Source organism: Balaenoptera physalus (assembly GCF_965194825.1).
Source record: "Balaenoptera physalus genome assembly, chromosome: 5".
NCBI classification, from domain to species: domain Eukaryota; kingdom Metazoa; phylum Chordata; class Mammalia; order Artiodactyla; family Balaenopteridae; genus Balaenoptera; species Balaenoptera physalus.
The window spans coordinates 23467320-23492092 of NC_138884.1; the positions used below are offsets into that span (position 1 = coordinate 23467320).

Sequence of the window (24773 nt, forward strand, 5' to 3'; positions counted from 1 at the left end):
TAGTCCTGATATTTGCAGATTCCATACTCCCAAATATTTGAAAAGAAAGTTACACTATAATTCCTAAAAGGAAAGAAGATCTAGTTTACAAAATAGAACATCAGAAACTCAGCCTTGGTTCTGAGAAATTGCCAGTGATTTGTTTGAGAATATGATGCCATGGATTTTCAGACACTGAGATCACTATTCCAGTTCCTTTTTAAACTGGACAAACACAATTCCAACATTTATAGGTTCATCCACTGTAATGACTAAAATTGATTGCCAGATAAAGTACCTAATAAATCTATCACTAGGCAGAGTATATGTAGAAAATAAAAATAGAAAACTTGAGGCACTTGTTAGGATAATTCAGGTAAAGTATTTTCTTCTTCTAAGGGATGAGGGAGTTTTCATGTACACTAAATTGTTCAGATTGGTATTAATTGAATTTATTGCGTAATGACTGAGCTTTCAGTTTTACTTGAGAAGTCATGGTTGGTTTTAAAGAGAAATAAGAAGGCATTCAGGATATTTCTGGTAGAAATGCCAGCTATAATTATCATAGACCTTGGGAATTTTTACAGGGAAGCTATATCCAACCTCTCCATTTCTAAATCATGTGACATGTTTGGAGTCAATGCAGAGTAAAAAATGACAGCCTGCTTTCCAGAAGATTCTTTGTATTTTTATCCTTGTTTCCTAAACATGAGCTAAATGTTCAAAATGGTATGAGACATCGTTATTACCTCTGTGCCTATAAATCTCGAGGATGAAACAAAGCTAAGATAAGCCATTTATTTACTAGTGCAGCCAAATCACAGTCACCTTCCTCATTCCAACCTCTTTCCCGCCTTCTAAAGAGAAACTCAAAGCAGCGCGTGGGGCAGGCCATGCGGGGTTAGCACCCTAAACCTCAAGTCTTCCAACCTTGTATGTCTCCTTATATCCAAGGCCAACATGAATGCTGTGGAGGGCAGAACATCAATCCTGTGGAATTTTGTCCATGGGCATTTTGGTCACATGTGGGCCCTTATCATAGCCCTTAGAGGCTATGCTGCCTCAGGAGTCTCAAGCATGGAGATTGCCATTCTCTTCCAAGAATCTATTTCTTTGATGTTATTTTAAACCTTGGTTAGTTTTTGTTTCAAGCAGAATCACAGGTAGAGAATGCATTGACATGTTGGAAGAGAATGTTCCTGATTTCTCTTCCTTGGGCAATCCTTCTTGTTTTCACAGAAATCCCACCCCGTATCGGCGCTCTCTTTCCTTCCCTATGTTACGCTCATCATATTCAGAGCCTTCATTAACAGTCTCCTGAAATGTCGTATTTGGACGGTCTAGCTTCTTAGAAATGTAAATAGCTTCTTTTCACAAAAAAAGAAGTCCCAGCTTTGGACTAACAAATCTCTTTCTCCCAGAACTGATAGGGGGTGAGAATCTAACCTTCCCTGCTATTTATTTAACCAAATCTGGTAAATGATGCATTTTTGCTCTATTTATGTTTGTCCTTTTTTTTTTTGCCTAGGTCAAAGAGTTCTACTCATATCAAAATGAACCAGTAGCCATAGAAAATCTCAAGAGAGGCCTGGCTAGTCTATTTCAGATGCAGTTAAGCTCTGGAACTACCAATGAGGTACTTAACTAATATTATTAAGGATCCAGAAACGTATTTGTCAATAAAGTTACCAAAATTGTTTATATGGGTTTCTATCTGCAGAAATTCAGTAAAAAAAGTTACTGCTGTGGTAATGCTTAGAAAAGGTGACTTGGGTGGTTATCTCATTTACATACGAAACGAATTGCTGGTTACCCCAATTTGTATTTGAATACAAGGTAGAAGGAATTAGAATCAGTCATACTAAGGAGACCTATAGAATGACTGAATGATAGAGATGCAAAAAACCTTGGAGAATATTCCAGTGGCATCCCTGTGCATCACTATCCCACGGGGAGCTTATTAAAAATATAGATTCCCTGGATTCACTGCAGAGATTCTGATTAAGTAGATTAGCATCTGTATTTTAACAGTTTCTCAGCTAATGTAGATGCATTGTCAGTTTGAGGAACCACTGGTCTATACAAACCCTCTTCATTTTATAGACGAAGAAACCGAGGTTGAACTAGGGAAGTTTAGTGACTCCTTCAGTACCATACCTGGAGTCAAAAGCAAAGCTGAGTCCAACTTTTCTTGTCTGAATTCAGCCAGTCCATCAGTGGGTGAGAAAATCTGATGGCAAGGCTGGGCCAAGGGAATGCTGGTTAGCTTTCTAGAATGAAGACTGGGGGTGGTACTTGTAGAGGCCAGAGGGAAGACTCAGAGACACTAAACTGAGTCTGTATTGAGATACATTTGCCTACATTCAAATTGTTGATGTGACTTATAATGAGTTGAATTAATCCCACAGGTTTTTAAGGATTTTGAATCATACTCATCAAAGCATGCGCATGCATGCACGCACACACGCACACACAGCCTTCATACAGCATTAAAAGTCAATTCCCCTTGCCACATAATTACCCATTTACGAGAGGTTTTGATTATGACCAGGCCATTTGTCCAATTCCTATTAGACATTAGAGAGAAGTAGGAAATCCTTTATTATTCCTGGGGCAATATGAAGGCACTCATAAGACTCAAACAAAGGGAATGGAAAAGAATCCACATGCTGCAGGAAACATTGAATTCTGCCTTCCTAGCTTGTCAGCCTGGGCAGAAAGGCAGTCCCCCATGACATATTAGAACCCCAATTTTCAAGCCACTTCCCACTGGAATTCAAATGGTCCATGTGAGAATGCCAAACATTGTATTTTTGCTTTTCTTTTTAGGTAGATATCTCTGGAGATTGTAAAGTGACCTACCAGGCTCATCAGGACAAGGTGATCAAAATTAAGGCCTTGGATTCATGCAAAACAGAGAGGTCTGGATTTACAACCCTAAATCCGGTATGCTTGCTATCACTTTCTTTGAGGCAACCAAGTAATTACCTTTTGTAGAGATTATTTAAAAATAATAGGTGAATAAGGTAACAATATAATTTGGGAACACTTATAATTTTTAGTTTAGGGTATTAGTTCTATATAAATAGGTTTATCTTAATATATTGTAGGTTTGGGTGAGGGGGAAGTTCTTGTGAAGATTAAAAGATAATTCACTATTTGGCTTGATTCAAAGATAAAAAGCTAATTACTTGTTACAACCACGTATGTTTATTTATTTAGGTCTTGGGTGTCACTTCGAAAGCCACATCTGTCACTACCTATAAGATAGAAGACAGCTTTGTTGTAGCTGTGTTCGCAGAAGAGATACATGCTTTGAAGCTGAATTTTCTACAAACAATTGCAGGCAAAATATTATCGAAGTAAGATAATGTTAGAATTTAAGTTTTCTTTACTGTTCTTTGATATATTATTATACTTGGTTTTAAAATATATATATGTTTTAAAATATATAAATATAAATATAAATATTTATAAATAAATATATATAAATTTATAAATATATAATTTATAAATATATATAAATATATAAAATATATGTTTTAAAATATATATATGTGTATATATACATGCATGTATATGTCGTGCTTCCTCATTTTGACTGAGTTCCTTTAAAACAGTGATTGTCTGTTCATCTTTATTTTTCATATTATCTACAATAATATATGGCATGTAATAAATACTTAATGTTTTAAAATAGAATTTCATTAAAAATAAATTGTTTATTGAGTAGAATTTAAATTTTGAAAAGGCAAACTACTTGATTCATTCTCATTTATTTTCTAATTTCTCTGTCAAATGTTTTTAATGTTAAGAGTTAAAAAATGGTGGCATTTGTGTGTTCTCGCCTCAGGATTATTTTTTGTTATTGTTGTTAATAAGCACAGAAAAGTTCCATAGTAAAGTGATGTGACAGAATTTTTGATGTGATTTATAGTACTTACATATTCAAGCCTATTATTTCAATTGGAGAAAATTTCTCTGGTCAGAATAGTTCTCACAGGCTAAAGAACTAGAATTTCAAATCTAAGAGTATGTATTATTTTCAAATTTTAACTCAGAAGAACATCTCTAGCATTAAATGTAAATTTTATCTTACATCATTGTTTCTCAAATGTTTCTTCTGAAGTAGCCCTAATGTCAGAGGTACATGGTTGCAAAATCTGGGGAGAAATGCTTCAAACCATAAATGCTTGAAATTTTATTGAAGTCTCCTCTGGATTAGAACCTTGCATTCTACTTTGTACTAGATCCATATTGTTTTCATATATTTTCATATAAAATTAATATTTTTAATTACTTAGGTTTATCAGGTTTCCATTGCTCTATAACACACCACTCCAAACTTAGTGGTATAAAAAAACAGCAATCGCTTGATTATTCTCGCTCATAATCCTGGCACTTGCCTTGGTCCTGCTGGGCATGACCAGAGCTGGTTCAAAGGCTGCTCCCTCACCCGTCTGGTGTCTGGGCTGGGAGACTCACACTACTGAGGGTCCTTATGCATCTCTCTTTATTTCCATGTGGCCTCTCAACACGGCAGGTTTGGGTAGCCAGACTTCTTACATGGCAGCTCAGTTCTCTCGAGGTATGTGCTGCTAGCATGCCAGATGAAAGCTGAATTCCCTGTTATGACTGAGCCTTACAAGCCACATATTGAAACTTCTGCTGTTCTCTGTGAGTCGGGGCAGTCACAGAGTCCTGCCCATGTTCAAGGGGAGGGATGTAGATTCCACCTCTTGAAGGGAGAGAGGCAAGCTTCTGAAAGAGCATATCAGATAAAAATATTATTGAGGCCAGTTTTGGAAAACAAGATTTCCTAATTGTCTTAGTTAACAAGTGAAACGTGGTTGTACTGAAGACGTCATTTTCAGAGAGCTGGGCTAAATCCAAAAGAGGTGACATCACATATCCAGGCAAATTTTCTTTCCTATAGTCTCTTGTCATAATGTTTTTAAATTCCAGACTTAAATTTTCAAATCTTTGAGTAAAATTGTTGCTCCAGAAAAATTTCATAATTATCTTGAGGTTTCTGTTACTGCCGGAGATATCACAGTTTGAAAGACATGGACTTACAGAATTTGAATAAATTAGTATCTTGTTTGCCAAAAGAATGACAATTAGTAGCTTGTTCACTCAAAAGAATGCTGCTAATGTGATATTTCCCTTCCTTGCTTATGCAGGCAGAAATTAGAGCTGAAGACAACGGAAGCAGGCCCAAGACTGATGCCTGGGAAACAGGTTGCAGCCATCATTAAAGCAGTTGATTCGAAATACACGGCCATTCCCATTGTGGGCCAGGTCTTTGAGAGCGAGTGCAAAGGATGCCCTTCTGTAAGTGTGAGCAACTGCGTTGTGTGGCCAGATCATGGAATAATCATGGCTTAAAGTTCTGTTTTCCTTTTGTCTCCAATGGAAGCTTCGGTTAATTTGTAAAGAAAGTTTACAAAGAACTACCAGCCACCACTGAGTTATACTGGCAGTAGCCTAATAATATGCACCTAAGGTGATGCATAATACAACAATAATTAACCAGTGATTACCATCCACTCATTTCAAATAAAAAATGTTATGACTTAAGGAGAGCTTCCTCAAAGCAGCACTTAGAATGCAGTGGGGATAAGGGCCTCATGAAGTTAAGGGGAAGCATGGCATCAAGAGCACAGACAGGGGTCTGAATCCTGAAAGTTCTGCCATTTGGTAGTAATATGTCCACAGGTGAAATGTTTTACTGACCTCAGTGTTCTGAGAATTGCTGTGAGGACTAAAAAAGGATACCAAACTCTTTGCCTAAATTGGGAACACTTATTTACCATGCCCCAACCTCCCCTACAGTTACAGCCAGAAGTGAGATAGCACATCCCCAAGGCAAAGTGTAGATCATCTTGTAACATTTTAAATCCAACAAAGAGAAATTTCATTTATTGTATGAATCAGTTGTGATGTATGGCCACAGATATGACACTGGGTTCCAGCATTTCCTAATACTTCACCTCTTGTCAGGAGAGCAAACCCTTGGCTTCAGGCTCTGTTTGTAGCTACCAGAAGATGCTCTACCCTTGGCTATTATTAATGTTGAGAAAAGTAGACACATCAAGGACTAATACCATAATTTGCTTAAAGTGTGAGGCACTAATTCCTTGCTAGTTTCTCAAATATACCAAAATTGAATTAAGGGAAAAACAAAATGAGACCAAAAAATAATTGTTCTCACACTTGGTTTTTTCTTTTGTTTTTCTTCCATAAATCATCTCATGTTCTGGTGTAATTTTCTAATGTCATATGAGATGGAAATTATTTAGAAAGGTGACTAATGAAACCAATCATCTTTTCTTACGCTGTTAATTTCTCCCCCACACAGTTATCCAACATTATGAGCCATCTAAAATTTTTCATAACTATTTCTTCATTATTGTGGGAAAGGTTTATGTCTTTGAGGAATTTGTTTTCCAACTTCAGTATAATGTCACCAGTGCAACCCTTTAAAGAAAAAAAAAAAATCTGACTTCGCATTGGTATGCTCCCTGCCCTCAGAAATGACCCAGTAAATCTTTAGCTAAGTACAACTGGAATTTTGTTTTGGAATATCCTCTTAAGATTAGGTAACCAAAAGGGACTTGGAAAAAGAGCAAAATATATATATGTTGCTTATTGGAAGGAATGAGTAGTTTAAAAACTGGCAGCATGGACATTATTCTACGAATAATAGAATAAACTATGAAAAATAAGTTTTTAGCTTATTTCTAAGCCAAAAGATGTCATTAATTAGAACTATTTACTATTTTTAAAACCACAGCAGCATAACAATGGTGTATGTGAGAATTACCTTTATCTAAATAATACTCTACTTAACATGGATATATGAAATGAACAGTTCAGACCCCAGCAATATGTTTTACTATTGTTTGCAAACTATTTACTATTGTTTGCGTTTCATACAGCAGTAAAATAAAGAGAATAGGGAGCTCAAATTATTACAGAAACTGGTTTTCAGTAAGGTTCCAGTACGTAAGAAACCTGATACAATTCTTCAGCAGTTCTGATTTTTTTCCCCTCCAAAATATCCTGTTGTTAATGAAATTTTGGCATCATTTCACTATGGTAGTCAAAGTCTGGCCTCAGATAGAATTCCCTTGTTGTAACCATGGAATGACCCATATGCCCAGAAGTCTGAGGTCCTTTGAGCTAAGTGCTAATAGACAAAAACAGTCCTCCTACAGGGGAATTGTACACAGAGTCAGCAGGCCTCTGTGTTAGCCTCTGAGAGCCACAGGAGTGTGGTACGGACAGGGGGCGATCAGATATATTGAGGTAAGACACAAAAAGCTTCTTTGGCTTGTCAGATACAAAGGAAAGTTTATTTCCGGAAAGAACATCCTTTGTAAATGTGGATGTTCAGAATTATGAATGTGGTATGGGCCTGCGGCCATGTTTTGCAGCTCTCGGAGCACTGGCAGTCCATCAGAAAACACCTGCAGCCTGACAACCTCTCCAAGGCTGAGGCTGTCAGAAGCTTCCTGACCTTCATCAAGCGCCTCAGGACTGCAAAGAAAGAAGAGATCCTCCAAATCCTAAAGGCTGAAAACAAGGAAGTACTGTAAGTGCCCTGAACATTGTGTGGGGTTGTCTGTGGGAAAGCATTACTGGGTTATTGTTTATTAAGCAAGTAAGATCCCTTTTTAACCAACTGCCTCACCTTCCAATCAATTGTTTTGTTGTTTTGCGTTTTCATTGAACAGTTATACCTCAGTGCGGTAATGCAGTGGTTAATTGACCAGACATGCAATAACAAGTTTTCAGTAGTGACTCAGAGTGAACATTGTTTTTTGAGTATTCATGAGTTTACATCAGGTCTGGATTGGTACATAGATGGGGGGGGCAGGGCTTCATTGTGACACCACGGTGCCTGTGCTGCCTCACTGTTGTGAAATTGTGTTCCCTAGCTATTTATTTACACTGGAAAAGATTTCAGAGTTGATTATAAAAACAAAAAACGAATATGATCTTTTCAGTTGGAAATGTGCTTTCATTTTTATGTGATCATCCCCATTGAAGCCGTGTTTTAAAAAGAAAATTGAGTACTGAGGTAAACAGCCAAAAGAATCCAGAGAAAAGAAATATGTACATCATTTGAATATTTGATGAGAGAGTGCTTTATTTGACATACACAGTAAAGAGAGCTGACTTAATTCCCAAATTTACTTTGTAAATACAAATACGCTTTCTAAGTAAAAGTGTTTTGGTCTTGTAATATAAAATTTGTCTATAACTACAAATTCAACCATATGACACTGATTATCCTAACTAATGATATAGAACATGGCTCAATTCATTTGACAAACAGTGGAAACTAGCCATTAAGATAATAAAAAATAGAAAGTGGCCAAGTTACACACGCGGATGTACACATACACACACACACACATACACACACACACACACACACAGAGCAGCAGTAGTCACTGAGTTCAAGGGACTCAATTACCCAAGAATAAGAGAATTTAGTTTTTTTTCTGAGAAGTCTGTTTATTCTAGACTGTATTTGTTATTTACTCGCCTTGAAGACATTAAAAAAATTGATATGAATTCCATATGACAAACCACAAGTTAGTTGGGTACTATCTTCAAAAATAAATATTTAAACCAGAAGTTAAATACATGCAAAATCATAAATTCTCAGACTGTTTTAATCATAGAACTTAGGAAAAATATATTTTAGAGTGACTTATCTTTTTATCAAAAACAAAAATATGACAAGACTAGTGCAAAAATTAGCTATTTAGAACAGAGATTACACTAAGCCTTAGCCTATTTGTATCCTAAAAATTTTAAGGTGGCAATAATTTGTATGATTGCATGATGTAGTTTCTAAATCAGGTTATTTACACAATATTGTACCATATCATAGGTAACACACACGTAACGTAGTACAGTAGAAAAGATACTAGGATGCACTAATATCAGAAGACCTAGTTTTAAATTCTGACTTCCAACAGTATACAACCTTTAAGTAGGTCATTTACATTTAGCTTCCCTGAGCCTCACTTTCAACATCCGTAAAATACAGAGAATAATTCCTTCTATTTAGTGTAGGATAGTGAAAATCAGGGTGGTGGAATGTAACATTTCCTGAAGTTTTTATTATGTGTATCTTATAACTTATAGAGTATTAACAAGTATGCCAAGAGGAAAGGCTTCTGTGAGCAACTGAGTTTGAAGAACACTGAGAGAAACCAAGTTAAACAGTTCTCTGCTACAGAAATATCCAGCATCTTTAATCTGATAATATTATGTATAAGTTTCCTTAAACATATTCCAAACTTACACGACTTTGAAAATCCCTTTTCTTAAAACATTTGGTAGGACTAGTATTGCATGAAAAACACTTTAGGAAACACTAATTAAAGACCGTGTACTTCAGTCAGAAAAACCTGAGTTCCAATCCTAGCTATATTTTTACCAGCTATGGGACCTTGAACAAATGACTTGATATCTCTGTTTCTTTATATATAAGGGAGAATATTAGTATTAAACTGATAGAGGTGTTCAGTGAGGTGATGGTATTAATACCAGCATATATTTATTGAACATTTACAATGTGCCAAGCACTATTCTAAGTGTTTTACATAGATCATGTAATTTAATCCTCCCAGCAATCCTAAAATAACTACTGTTTTTAGCCCCATGTTACGGATAAAGAAGTTAAAGCAAAAAGAGGTTGCACACCTAAAGTTTCTAGTGCAATAATAGACACTTAATAAGTATTATCTCTCTCTCAGTTTGCTTCATTCACTAGGGTTTTTGTTAGGATCAAAACGGTATAGTGCAAGAATATCTTTTTTAAAAAGTATAACATATTAAATACATGTATGGTATGTTATGTGAATGTGGAATAAAATATATATCATAACATGCCTAATATGTTCATTAGTATGGCAACTAGTTTCAGAAATTTTACCATCCCAAGACTCAGCCAACCAAAGATTCTTGATGAGTAGAATATGTAGCTAGCACTTTCCTGCAGGAGTTTCACTCTGCTCACAACTAATCATTGTGGTTGAACTTGAACTATACCATGGTGCTTTTTATTTTTTAAAAAATGAGCAAAAACTTCTGTCTTGGATATAAATGAAAGTTAAAAGAATGTCCCATCTTTCCATTAAATGATACTGCCCTAGTTAAGTTATGCATTTGAGAAATGTGTATATTTGCAAAGCTAATTAGAAAAAGAATTGATTTGGGGGACCATAGCTTTTATATATGACCCATATAGAAAAGAGTTTGAACCTAATTTACAATATTATTTATATGATTTTATTTATAAATCTCCAAATTATATTTGGCTTAGGCTAATACAGTAAAATTAATTTGTATATTCTGAGTATACGTTGAGGAGAAAGAAGGGAGTTAAGGGAGAGATTTCAAATAGAATGGGGAAGGGTCTTTGGAGAAAGTCATTCATTTTTCTTTTGTTTAAATAAAGAATTTTTCACTTCTTTAGGAAACGTAAACCAATGGGGTCTATGAATGGTAGCGATTCAAAATAATTTCTTAAGCACCCTAAACCTTGATATCCATGACTATGCCTTTTCCGTAGACCTCAGCTGGTGGATGCTGTCACCTCCGCTCAGACCCCAGACTCATTAGATGCCATTCTGGACTTTTTGGATTTCAAAAGTGACAGTAGCATTATCCTCCAAGAGAGGTTTCTCTATGCCTGTGGATTTGCCTCCCATCCTGATGAAGAACTCCTGAGAGCCCTCATTGTAAGTCAAATGGAAACTGCAAAAATAAAGGCTCTCGGCTGCTCTTAGGAACCTAAGCGGTAATTAAATTTGCTAGCATCAGAATACAGGCTGAAACTAGAGCCTTCTGATTATTCATATTCAAATTCCTTTGGACTATTTTCTTTCTGTTAATCATTAACTGTACAGTAGATTATTTCACATAGTGTCTTCTTTGTAATTCCTCTAAATAACTTGAACTATACTTTATGGAAATTTAAAGATTGTGTTCACCTATCATATAATGTAACATAGGACAAAATTCAGAGGGGAGAAGTCTTGATTATGCTTCAAAATTTGATTTTAAAAGACTTATTTTGACTTCAAAAATCTTCATGGTATTTGACGTACAGTACATTGTATAATGTATAATCTTATACATGTTATATATATATAAGCTATAATTCTTCTGATAGTAAAAATTATATTGGAAGCAAAAGCTAGAGTTATCTTGGATCCAAGGTTTAAAAACAAAAAGTGCACTTATTCACTTATGATTTAGGGGAATAGTTCGTAATCTTTTTAGAAAATGGGTTTGTTTGAAAAATCTGAAAAATCAGTGAAGCCCCTCATTACCCATGCATAAAATTTTACAGACCATTTTTTGGATTCACTGACCCAATGAGCCCAGTCCATAAACCTCTCAGGACTTCACAGACCTGCGTTAAAAATACCTGGAAGGACTCTAAGACTCTTCAACCCAAAGCTAGATAGTGAATTTGTAGGTGTCCCCAAAGCAAAATTCAGAGTTTGCAACCTAGGAACATAAAAACAATTTCCTCAGGCTTTGGCTACTTTGTTTCTTCCTTAAAATATCCCTTGGAAATGTTTAAATGTTTTGGTAACCTATTTTATCCTTGTTTGGCTAATAGAGTAAGTTCAAAGGTTCCTTTGGGAGCAATGACATCAGAGAATCCGTTATGATCATCATTGGGGCCCTTGTCAGGAAGCTGTGTCAGAATGAAGGCTGCAAACTCAAAGTAAGTGCAAATCCAATCTCATTTACCGTATCTATAGTTCCGGACCAATCTATTTAACATTTACCGTGCTGCCCACCATTGGGGCAGAAATCAAATTTGTATGTTTTTTATGACATCAAAGGACTATGGCTTCTTATATTTTTCAATTTCCCTAATTATTTGAGTTGGCTGGTTTACTTCAGCAATCCTATATCAAATATCTTGGCTAAACACAAAACTCACATACAAAAACATCCATTCAGTAGTATTTAATGAGTATTTACTCTGTGCTAGGCATGATGCTAATGCATTAATATAAAGATACATAAAACATTCCACCATCCTCAGATAACTCCTAGTCTGTTTATCAAATGCAAACAGATAAATAATAATATTGAAATATAAAAAGAGTGCTCTGGGGCTTCCCTGGTGGTGCAGTGGTTAAGAATCTGCCTGCCAATGCAGGGGACACGGGTTCGAGCCCTGGTCTGGGAAGATCCCACATGCCCCAGAGCAACTAGGCCTGTGCGCCACAACTACTGAGCCTGCGCTCTAGAGCCCGCAAGCCACAACTACTGAGCCCATGTGCCCCAGCTACTGAAGCCCGCGTGCCTAGAGCCTGTGCTCTGCAACAAGAGAAGCCACCACAATGAGAAGCACCGCAATGAAGAGTAACCCCCACTAGCCGCAGCTAGAGAAAGCCCGCACGCAGCAACAAACACCCAACACAGCCAAAAATAAATTAAAAAAAAAAAAAAAAAAAGAGTGCTCTGCGAATACTACAGAAGATGCACCAAACTATTCTGTTTGGGAGTGCTGGCGAAGCTGTCACCAAAATGATAATATCAAATAGCTTAGCCTAGAAGAGCTTTTTAGGTGAAGAGATAGTTTTGTGGAATAAAGGACATTCTAGGAGAGATACAATAATGTATAAAAAACCCAAACTCAAAATGAGCCTGGTGTGCTTGAAAACAGTGAGAAATTCTGTGGGGCTGGAGCAAAAAGTATGTATGTTTGTGGGGCAGATAGGTGGGAGTGCTGATGAAGGGAAGAGAGAAGAGAGGTAGGCTGGATCTCTATTAATGGCAAGTTAAGGAGTCTCGACTTCATTCTGTAGAGAAAAGGGAGAATAATGTGGTTTTTAGGTGGTAAATGACACACGCCGATTTTCTTAACCTAGGAAGAAGCAAAATGGTATATAGACTGGGTGTCAGCTGCATTAGGGCCAGTACGATCTGATCAGAAATGTTTGCAACAACCTGGGCACGAATTAATAAAGGTCTGAATTACCGTAGGTGCTGTACGGTGAGAGAAGGAGACAGATTCAAGAGCCCTTTAGGAGATAGAATTCATAGTATTTAGTGACTGATGGGATGTGGGGAATGAGAAAGAGGTGAGAATCCAGGTGACTGTTAAGCTTCCAGGTTAGGATACTAGATGTATGGTGATGTGAACCACTTAAGCAAAATTTATTATAGAACCTGGTTTGGGGGTGGGAGGAGGGTAGAGCTATTAATTTGTTTTGGCTATGTTTGAATCCTTTGGGACACCAGGTTGAGTTGTCCAATAGGCAGCTGGTCACATCCATCCGTAGCCCAGAAAAGGAGTTAGGACCAGGAAAAGAGAGTGACTGAAACCTTAGGAGACAATGGGATTACCCAAGGGAGGCATATAGAGTGAGAAGGAAGCAAAACAAAGGATTACATGTTTTTTTTTCACACACACACACACTGTATTTTATTTTTACAAGAGATAAATAGACTGACACCAAGCATTGTACATGGATGACCACAACAAAAGCAACAATGATTGCAATTACCAAACATGAAACACACTCATACTATGCCATAATATTGACATTCAGTCCAGTAATCCTCCACTGTAACAGCTCCTTTACTTTGCGGTGAAAATTGATTTGTATATTCTTTGCCTCTGAGTCCTTGTGGGATTTTTTTCTTTTAATTCAAACAGAAAGTCACAAAAATTATGCTCATCCTCATCAGTTCACTCAGTCCCATGTAATTAATTTTTTTTTCATCTTGATCTTTTGTTAGCACTTTTATGAGTTCATCAGTTTTTCATTAGAGTTCTGAAAATGCTTATTCATTCAGTTCAACAGTACAGTCAGTTACCAGAAACCTGTACTTGTCAGAGTCTTTTCCATGAATTTCTTGAAGATGAAACCCAAAGGATTACATTTAAAGTTCTTCTGATAATGGGACAGCTTAGTTATCACATCTTTGAAGTTACCTTATGGGTAAAGCTGTAAACTATCCACTATCACTGTCATTCAGTTTTGTTAATGTTTTTGAGCAGCTTTTAAAAAAATGCATCTTTGAAGATAATGAGACTTGGCTACCAAATGGACCATAGCAAATGTTCAAATTTTCTTTTCAACTTTCTGCTGTGGAATACTTATCTACCTTTTGCCCATATCAAAGACATCTGGATAGAAAGAAAACGATGTATTCTAAATACAAATTTAAGGCATCTGCTGGGCACACAATCCACAATACCTTACTGTCCAAAAGGTACCTGTGAAGCTATCGAGTGCTACAGCTTTTCAGCATTTACTGGCATGAAAGCTACTGCCCTATGACAGTCTAAGTGGCAGCTAGACAGGTCACAATGAGTACTAAACCTCTATTTCTTTTTTCTATTTGTTTTTGCTTACATTTTGATCTCCCTGCATCCTAATTTCTTTTTTCACCAAATTTATATTTGAAAAAATTCAAACCTATGGAAAAGTTGTAAGAATAGCACAATTCCATTAATATTTGTATACCTGCTTCATCTAGATTTGCCAGTTGTTAACGTATTGTCATATTTGCATTATCTCATTCTGTTTTATTTCATTTTATATTATTCTGGTTGAACCCTTTGAGAGTAAGTTGCATGCATCTGATATTTTACCCGTAAAGACTTTTACTTCTTATTACTTGAGTGCCATTGCACCTAGGCTCTTATAATGGACAAAATACATATATTTACATTTATTAAATTGCGAGTTAATACTGCTACCTCTAATTCTACAGGGTTCTTTCTCTCCTTCCGTCATTCCGTAATTATACCTTCCTTCTCCCACAGTGAGAACCCTGGTTCTCAAGAACATTAATATCATGATTCATTTGCTCAATCCTAAAACATGTACAAAATAATCTTGGAATTGTTACACCAATGTCATTATAAAAACCAAACTGACTTAAATAAAGTTCAAGACTTCATCACAGTCTTTTTGACCTTCGAATATATTTCACTAAAGGTATACAGTCAGAGGACTATGTTCAAACATTGTTTGGATTAATTCTTTTTCATTCTCTTCTGTTTCGTTATGTTATTACTCTGATATACATTCATGTTCATTTGTTTCTGTTTGAAATCAATTTTAGCCGCCTTTCATCCTTGTTGACTTCATTTTATTTATTGAACATATGAAATAGTAACATGATCCAAAAGTCAAGACTTTATTTTAAAAGTATTCTCAAAGAGGTCTCATTCCCTTTCCTACCCTTCCACCCATTCTCACCTACCTTTTCTATGTAAGCGGTATCATTAGTTTTAGGTTCTCCTTTCTGTTTCTTTTTGCAACAGTAAGCAGATGTACACACACATTTTATTTCTTTTTTCTTGCACAAAATATAGCCTTCTATATACACTGTCTTGTATCTTCTTTTTTCCACTTAACAACATACCTTGGAAATCACCCCATACTGGTTCACAGAGATCTTCCTTCTTCCTTTTACAACTGCCTAGTACTCTATTGTGTGTTAAACTGAGGCACCACAGTTTGTTCTCCCATGTATGGTCATTAGGTAGTTTCCACTATTTTTACTATTACAAATAATGCTTAAACGAATAATCTTAGGCACACTTTCTCTTAATTTTGGAGATATAGCTTCAGGGCCAGGGTATTGGATCAAAATGCAGATTTGTTAGCTTTTGCCAAATTATCTTCCATGGGAATTGTAGCATTTTATGCTTCCACCTGAATGCCTATTTCCCTTTAGGCTCAATAACAACGTATGTTATCAAACTTTTGTATTTTTAAAGATCAATCTGGTAGTTGAGAAATGGTATTTCTTTAATTACATTTGAAGTTTAGCATCTTCGTTCTCTTTGGGGGCCTTTTACATCTTTCCTATCCCCCCTCTCTCCCATGGTGTGTGTGTGTGTGTGTGTGTGTGTGTGTGCGTGCGTGTGCACGTGTGTGTGTACCTGCAGCCTGATTTCAGAGTTTATAAATCCTATAGATAAATTAGATCTTAGGAACCTTTATTTTACAGATGATACTGAAGCCCCTAAAACGTACGTAGCAGCAAAGGTAAAATAAGAGCCTAGATGTCCCTATTTCTAATTTGCTTTTCCATTAAACTATTAACTTGCTAGTTCATAGTTTCTAGACCAGAAAACTAAAAGGCCTTTTTTGATTAAAGAATATGTTTGAAAAGTACCTAGCAAAGTACATGCTACATAAAAGGCATTCAAGGAATGTTTTCTGAACAGTATGTCAGCATTAATCAAATTTGGAATCAAGTGGAAACAAGCACTTTTTAAACATTTAGAACAAGACCTTACAGTTGAGTGCTAAGTGCTTTCACCGAAGTTGTTACTAAGGAAAAGGTGTGTGCCACCATTTAGGCACCATCTAACCATTATTTTAGAATTTCAATGAATGGGCAGTTTTAGGAATAATCGATCACAAGGGAATTTTAAAAATAACTTTATACATTCAGAATGTGTTTAAAAGTAAGTGTGCCCATTATTAATTACACTCATTGCTTCTTAATATGTTAATGTATGTACTTTTTAAAAAAACAACAACAACACCTTTATCAAGCTTTACTTGTTCATTTTCATTGTGTGCCTCAGTCAGGCAATCAGTGTAAAACTTTAGGCTGTTATCTTGGACACAAGAGTGAAGCTGATCTTACCCAAGCTTTGTTTAGTATATGGTTATGCATATGTCTGATGTAGAATGTGATTTTTTAGGGAGTGGTAGAAGCCAAGAAGTTAATCTTGGGAGGACTTGAAAAAGCAGAAAAAAAGGAGGACATAGTGATGTACCTGCTGGCTCTGAAGAATGCCCGGCTTCCGGAAGGCATCCCACTCCTTCTGAAGTACGCAGAGACAGGAGAGGGGTCTGTCAGCCACCTTGCCACCACCACTCTCCAGAGATATGATGCCCCTTTCATAACTGATGAGGTAAATTCTCCAAGAATATGTGCAACATTCACAAAAGGAAAAAAGCGTGCCTAATCACAAGTCAAATGCAAACTTCTCTGAAGTCACCCTATTTTTTTTTTCCAAACTAACAATCTCTCTTTCCTGTTAGAAATAACTCTTAAATTGGATTTAAGGCTATTCTGAAGCAGCCTCACATTTTGAATAGATACTGTGCTATATTCTGAAGCATAAATATTGAAGCACATTCTCTTGTTTTAAGAAACAAATTCTTTTCTGAAATATCTTTACTTCCACAAGTTTTAAGATGCTCTTAAATTTTTTGACACTGGAATAACCTGGCTTAAGTATTACCATGTTGGTTCCTACAGCTGCATTTTCAGGAAGCCATCCCAACTAAACTTTTTTTTAGGGCAGAGAATGTTTATAAAGTGTAAGATAAACTGCCTGCTGAGAATGATGTTCCCAGTTTGCAACTATGTTTTGTGTCAAAGTTGATAAGCTGCAAAGTGTGGTAATTAGGGTCACGAGTTTTTGAGATAGACAGACCTACGCATGGTTTCTGGCTCTGTCCCTTCCTAGTTGTTTTTGCTTCGGTGATTCTTAATTCCTATATACCTGAGAACAAGGTCAACATTTGCGGGAGATAGAAAAAGGCAGAGGAAAGTAGAACTGAAAGAAATATTTATAAATGCCTAGTACAGAACCCCAAGCACTGCATATTGTTAGGCAATGCTAGTGACCAATGAAATTATTTGTTGCCACAGAATGTAATTATTTTGGCAAATTTTCTTTTGTGTTAATGTTTTGCTGAAAAAAGAAAATCCTATAATATGACCTATGGACTTTGGGTGTTAATGATGTATCTATATAGATTCATCAAATGTAACAAATGTACCACTGAGATGCAGGATGTTGATAGAGGAGGAGGTTGTATGTCGGGGGGAGAGGGGAGGGATGAGGAGCATGAGGTATATAGGAATTCTATACTTTCAGCTTGATTTTGCTGTGAACCTAAAGTTGCTCTAAAAAATAAAGTCTATTAATTAAAAAAAAGAAGGGAAGATTCTGAGGTACCTCATTGTAAGGAAATGTAGGTTCATATAGCCATCTCTCTCCAGAGCCCCTTTGCCATGTGGCAGTAACATCTTTGAAAATTCTGTGGTTGTTAGGGAATACCATGATATGCTGCAATAACAAACAAGACTCAAAAATCTCAGCCTCTCATCCACTCTATGGCTAAAGTAGGTAAAGGAAAATGTGGCCCTGAGCTCACTACCATAGTAGAAGAAAGAGAGGGATAAGATACACCAGCTCTTAACTGCCTTGGCCCAGAAGTTACCCACAGTGATTCTTTTCATGGTCCATTAGCCAGAACTATGACCCCAACATAATTGCAAAGGAATATGGGAAACATTGGAACACATGTCTATTTTATGAGCGTTAACTCTTCCTGCACGATATCAATTTTAAAAATCTAGATGCGCACTAACTAAGCCCGAACATCTTACGAACAGGTGAAGAAGACTATGAACAGGATATACCACCAGAATCATAAAGTTCATGAAAAGACCGTGCGCACTACTGCAGCTACCATCATTTTAAATAACAAGCCATCCTACATGGAGGTAAAAAACATCCTCCTCTCTATTGGGGAGCTTCCCAAAGAAATGAATAAATACATGCTCTCCGTGGTCCAAGACATCCTACGTTTTGAAATGCCTGCAAGGTATGAAAGAGTGCCCCGTCTCTGCTTATCCGAGCTTATTTTTATTTTGATGTGGTACATGTGTGGCTAATAATAATGGTGTGGCCTTTATGCTGGGTTATGTTGCATAAAACCAAAGAGTTTGCCAAAACTATTTGGAGGGCCAGATTAAACAACTTCACTTTGGCGCTGTGATTTGGAACTCTGGGTATGATTTTTTTACTCTAGGTCTCCCGTTCGCTCTGGTAACATCATATTGCCAAATGTTAGCAATGTTTTAAAATCCAACTGTGTTTTCAGTAGGACTATTTTTATAACTAGCATCATAAAATGAGGTAGGTTCCCACCAAATGGTCTTTCATCTTAACTTTCCAAATGTTAGGAATCTTTGAAGCCTAATTTATCACAGGTTGAATGAATTTACCATTTGAGTTTAAAACCTTAGACATGACCCATGTTTTAGGACTATTCAAAGTACGAAGAATGGAATCAGCAGACTTCATTGCTCTCAGTTACTTATTGGAATCCTCTTCCTTCCAGTTCCCAAGTCTCTTCTCCCAAATTCACTGCTGTCCCTTTTCCTCACTGAAATCAGAGGGCCAGGGAAGGAATCTCCATTTCCCCTGAGTTACATGCCGCACACCGCCTTCAGGAAGGATCATGTTTGAGTGTTCCCAGTTGAAAAGGGAAACAGACATGGGGTAAGGGTGGGAAATAGGTAAGGAGAAAGGAAATGGGAAAAAAGGCAGTAAAGATCGAAGGAAAGAAACAAGGAGTAAGACTGAAGGGAAAAGAAACAGGAGGAATAAGTACAGACAAAGGAGCAGGGCAAGTAAGGAAGGAGGGGGAAGCAGATCAGAGATGCAGAAGAGAAACAAATTCTCTCTGCAGCCATGTGTGCCCGGTCAAATGGATTTGATTTCTCCTTCTATTGCTTTGCTTTTGTGAGACTCTGTGGGGGAGATCCTGGGTGTATTTGCTGCCATTTTCTTGTGAACCTAGTGATTCAGGGGACAGTAAAGAGGAAGCAGTGGGGTAGAGAGCAGCCTGGGAAACATGAGGAAGCCATCGCGAACACTGCGGGTCAGATTCTCAAAACTGAAAGCATCAGAGTTGGAAGGGACGTGAAAGACCCCCTCGCTTGCTATCTCTCTCCAGTGTGGGGGTCTAGTCTCCTGGCAGGTGGTGTCCAGACTTTGCTTGCGCCTCTCCAGTGGTGGGAGGTTCACCACCTCTGAGGGAACTTGTGTCATCATTTAGAGACGCTCTCCATTACTGCTTTGCATAACTGAAATCTTCTTTTGGCCCAGATTTTATTCCCGAAGCAAAGTGGAAGAGATCTAATCATTCACCCACATGCAGACCCTTTGAATATTTGAGGACTAGTCTTCATCTTTCCTTTTTCAGGCTAAAATCTTATAATCTAGTGATACTGGGGGAAAAACCTATAAGATAACCATTCTTCCTCTCAGTGATGTTCTACCTCAGGACTAGGTCCAGATTTCTTTGGTTGATTTTTTGATTTCTTTTTTGCTGAGTTGTTATAATTTTATTATTACTGATATGATTAGTGTTAAGTAGTCAGGAATGGAAATATCTCAACACTAATTAGTTAAGTAGATAAAATAGAGATATGGGGTCAGGTTTAAGACTTACTTTAGAGGAGACTATTGGGTTTTACTGAGATGTTTCTTTAACTGAAAACTACACAAATATAGAAGAAATTCCTGGGAATTTGCTGTTATATATCATTAGCCAGTGATAACATTAGAGGGTGTAGGAAAACATTTAAAGAAATAGTGGGCAACCTCTCCAGTTTGGTACAACTTTCCTTAAAAGTATATACTATTTAACAGTAGAACCACGATGATTCAAAGAACATGTGTTTTCCACTCCTGAGGTGTGTCCATCAGTCAGCTTAAGCCATCTCATAGCTGGCTGTCCTCGCCTTGCTGTCATTTTGATACCAAACTGAATTTCAAATATCCGAGGAATGAAGGGGAAAGCCCTCATCCTGATGCTGGCACTCCAGCTGGCACCTCCCCAGTTTTGGAGTGGCATGAGGAAAATTTGGCCCCCCTCTTTTTTCCACTGAGGATTTGAGTTCTTTCCAAATCTGACTTAGGAAACAGCCATTACCATGAATGTGCAGCTTTTTCCTTTTACGTGTTACAGCAAAATGGTCCGTCGAGTTCTGAAGGAAATGTTTGCTCATAATTATGACCGTTTCTCCAAGAGTGGATCCTCTTCTGCCTATACTGGCTACATAGAACGTACGTAACCCAAAAAGGGGTTCTCCCTCCCTGCTCCATCCCCTGCTCGGTATTGCTGGAACTGTTGTTAAATTATAGGTTGTTTTTTTTTTTTTGTCCTTAGGTAGTCCCCATTCGGCATCTACTTACAGCCTTGACATTCTTTACTCTGGTTCTGGCATTCTAAGGAGAAGTAACCTGAACATCTTTAAGTACGTTAGGAAAAATCCTCTTCATAGTATCCAGGTATCTCATTTTTCATTAATTTTGCTTATTAAAGTATGTAAGAGGTTAGTGTGCAGTAAAATAAAATATATACTAATGATAACAGTATAGAACGTGTAAATTAATGGTGGATCTATCATGTTGCCCATGATTCCATCATCTGCAAGAGGCTGTATGGTTTACAGTCCCAGAGAGAGTTTCAAACATGAACTTGAAAACTTATGTGTTTTGAGTCACTGAACTTGCCAAACATCCATAGTTTTTTCAAAGGTACACAGTCACAAAATTGAAGTCATGCCAGTATTTCTCATGTATGTTTTAAAAAATATTTTATTTTTATCCATAGATATATTCCTTGGAGCTCCAGATATTTATTTATAGAATATATTTCCTTCTCTTGGTGTTTCTATGAAGAGACTGATTCCCCATAATAGAAGCTTTCATAATAGAATATGGTTCTCCAAAGAGTCAATCTATATTTTTTCAATATTGCTAGGAGAGAAAAGAATAAAGTGTAGGCATTTGACAACTAGCTGACTTCCATCCCTTTAGTTTTACCCCAAATGTGGTGACAATCTCTAAAGGCTTCCTAATTGTGAAATATACTTTCTTTTTAGTTTTTATGCATATCAAACTATAGCCTTCTCAATAAGCTCATTTAAGCTTTAAAAATGATGCAATGTATATAAACTTGCGTTCTTATCAATATTGTATTACTACACCTTTGATAGGACTCTAGTTAGGATACCACGCTTTCTGTCCTGAGGAATCACCATCTGTTTTCTGATAACGCATTCTGAAATGCCAAATGCCCAGTGGCTCAGGTGCTGGGTCTGGATGACAGAGAGTATGTAGGACTCCTGAGTGCGGTAGAGATCTGGATGTGAGGCTCCTCATGGTGTTCATCATCTGTTCTTTTACTGGAGAAAGTTTCATGTGGAAAGGTGTGAGTCATGGCTTAGAGAGTTCCACACCCTCTCATAGGGCAGACTGTCCCAACACTTCTCCACCTCTTTTTAGGGGCTCTACAAGATAGCCCATCCACTACGTATGACAGTTCTGCAGAGACTGAGTCTCTAGGACGACGCCATTAAATGGAAAGCTCATGGTCTTTGCGGTCAGACAGAAGGGGTTTGAGACTTACCTCTGACATTTGAGCTTTTTTTTTGGCCTCATCTGCAAAATGGATACAATCATATGAACCTCAAAGGGTGGCTGTGAGGATTAAATGAAGAAAACGAACTCATATTCAGGCCTAGAGTTGTTTTTGTTTTGTTTTTGCCTAGCAACTGCAAATGTTTGAGTTTTTGACCCCCGGGAAAGTTCTAGTTGTAGCTCATCATCACGTACAGAACAGGCAGGGAGCTAATGTCATGAATGCTATATCCATTTTCTCTAGGTGGTCATTGAAGCCCAAGGACTGGAGACCTTAATTGCAGCCACTCCCGATGAAGGAGAGGAGAACCTTGACTCCTATGCTGGCTTGTCAGCCCTCCTCTTTGATGTTCAGCTCAGACCTGTCACTTTTTTCAACGGATACAGTGATTTGATGTCCAAAATGCTGTCAGCATCTAGCGACCCTATGAGTGTGGTGAAAGGACTTATTCTGCTAATAGATCATTCCCAGGTAATTCATTCTGCAACTGTTTACTGAATGTACCAGGCATGCTTTAAGTGTACTCCATGCTTGGAGGATACAAGACAAAGTTCCACCCACCTTGGAACTCACATTCAAAGCATTTGACCCTCTTGGTATTATTGCCCTTTCTCTTCTTCTCTTTTGCTACAGGTAAATGTGTTTTCTTTTGTCTGTATTATCTGATTAAGACATCTTTTCACTGTTGAGGCAAAAGAAGGAATACTCAACATAATATGAGTATAATATAATGTCATTTATATCTCAATAAAACTAAAAGGCAGTGGGGGAACCGATGTGAACAGAGACAAGAAATTATGGAGAAAATAACCTAGGATTCAACAGAGAAGAGATGGCCTTATCTCTTCACTTGGCTTTCCTGGGCACAAGGGCTTAGATGATATTTTTTTCTGAAGGCAATAGCTGAACTACATGGCTTCACAAGTTACTGATGACATTCATCATGACAGCAATGGTAAGATCCAACTAGTGCACCATCCCTGCCAAATTCTTAGAGACACAAGCAACCACTGACGCCAACCACACGTTTAATGGAGACTCTTTGCCCCAAATTCTCATGTTCACAGAACCTTACAAAGGTTCACTCATTGTTAAATAGGATTATTTTCATTCACTTGACCTGCATTCTTCAGAATAGTTTTCAGTTTGCTTCACCCCTAAATCTTACATTACTGTACTAAGGTACGACAATACTATATTCTGTGTGGTAAGATTTAGGTGACCAGGTTACTGTGAGATGGGAGTGGGCTGCCTCACGGAATTTTTTGAGAAACAGAAAAGGGTTAATCCGAATAACCTTTGAGTTTGAGTGTTTGATGCTTAAAATTTTTTTCTTTAGTGGCTTGACATTTCCTGCCTTACTAAGCATAGCAATATAAAAACGGAATATTTGCTAAAAAAGGATCTTATGGGAAATCCTTAAAGTGATCAGTTGCACTCTGATTTATATTTATGATATTGAAGATATATGAGGAGATTGGATTAAAATTTACAGACTATAGGACTTGCTTGGGAAGTTTGCTTTTGTGGTTTAATAAATTCATAAGTAATAACCTAGTTTATTTTTTATTTTTTAACATCTTTATTGGAGTATAATTGCTTTACAATGGTGTGTTAGTTTCTGCTGTATAACAAAGTGAATCAGCTATACATATACATATGTTCCCATATCTCTTCCCTCTTGCATCTCCCTCCCTCCCGCCCTCCGTATCCCACACCTCTAGGTGGTCACAAAGCACAGAGCTGATCTCCCTGTGCTATGCAGTTGCTTCCCACTAGCTATCTATTTTACATTTGGTAGTGAATATATGTCCATGCCACTCTCTCTCTTTGTCACATCTTACCCTTCCCCCTCCCCATATCCTCAAGTCCATTCTGTAGTAGGTCTGTGTCTTTATTCCCGTCTTGCCACTAGGTTCTTCATGACCGTTTTTTTTTTTTCCCCTTAGATTCCATATATATGTGTTAGCATACTGTATTTGTTTTTCTCTTTCTGACTTACTTCACTCTGTATGACAGACTCTAGGTCCATCCACCTCACTACAAATAACTCCATTTCGTTTCTTTTTATGGCTGAGTAATATTCCATTGTATATATTTGCCACATCTTCTTTATCCATTCATCCGATGATGGACACTTTGGTTGCTACCATGTCCTGGCTATTGTAAATAGAGCTGCAATGAACATTTTGGTACATGACTCTTTTTGAATTATGGTTTTCTCAGGGTATATACCCAGTAGTGGGATTGCTGGGTCGTATGGTAGTTCTATTTTTAGTTTTTTAAGGAACCTCCATACTGTTCTCCATAGTGGCTGTATCAATTTACATTCCCACCAACAGTGCAAGAGTGTTCCCTTTTCTCCACACCCTCTCCAGCATTTATTGTTTCTAGATTTTTTGATGATGACCATTCTGACCGGTGTGAGGTGATACCTCATTGTAGTTTTGATTTGCATTTCTCTGATGATTAATGATATTGAGCATTCTTTCATGTGTTTGTTGGCAATCTGTATATCTTCTCTGGAGA

At 37.2% G+C, this 24773-nt stretch overlaps 1 protein-coding gene across 1 annotated transcript in view; it reads left to right on the forward strand.

Annotated features, from left to right (window-relative positions):
* MTTP (microsomal triglyceride transfer protein) overlaps positions 1 to 24773 on the forward strand; it is a 56508-nt gene that overhangs the window by 21533 nt on the left and 10202 nt on the right. The window contains exons 6-17 of the mRNA XM_082462331.1: positions 1508 to 1615; positions 2809 to 2925; positions 3202 to 3341; positions 5163 to 5313; positions 7419 to 7576; positions 10577 to 10745; positions 11636 to 11743; positions 16712 to 16924; positions 18421 to 18632; positions 20787 to 20884; positions 20988 to 21109; positions 22488 to 22715. Coding sequence (XP_082318457.1) covers positions 1508 to 1615; positions 2809 to 2925; positions 3202 to 3341; positions 5163 to 5313; positions 7419 to 7576; positions 10577 to 10745; positions 11636 to 11743; positions 16712 to 16924; positions 18421 to 18632; positions 20787 to 20884; positions 20988 to 21109; positions 22488 to 22715 — 1824 coding nt within the window. The remainder of the gene's footprint in view (positions 1 to 1507; positions 1616 to 2808; positions 2926 to 3201; positions 3342 to 5162; positions 5314 to 7418; positions 7577 to 10576; positions 10746 to 11635; positions 11744 to 16711; positions 16925 to 18420; positions 18633 to 20786; positions 20885 to 20987; positions 21110 to 22487; positions 22716 to 24773) is intronic.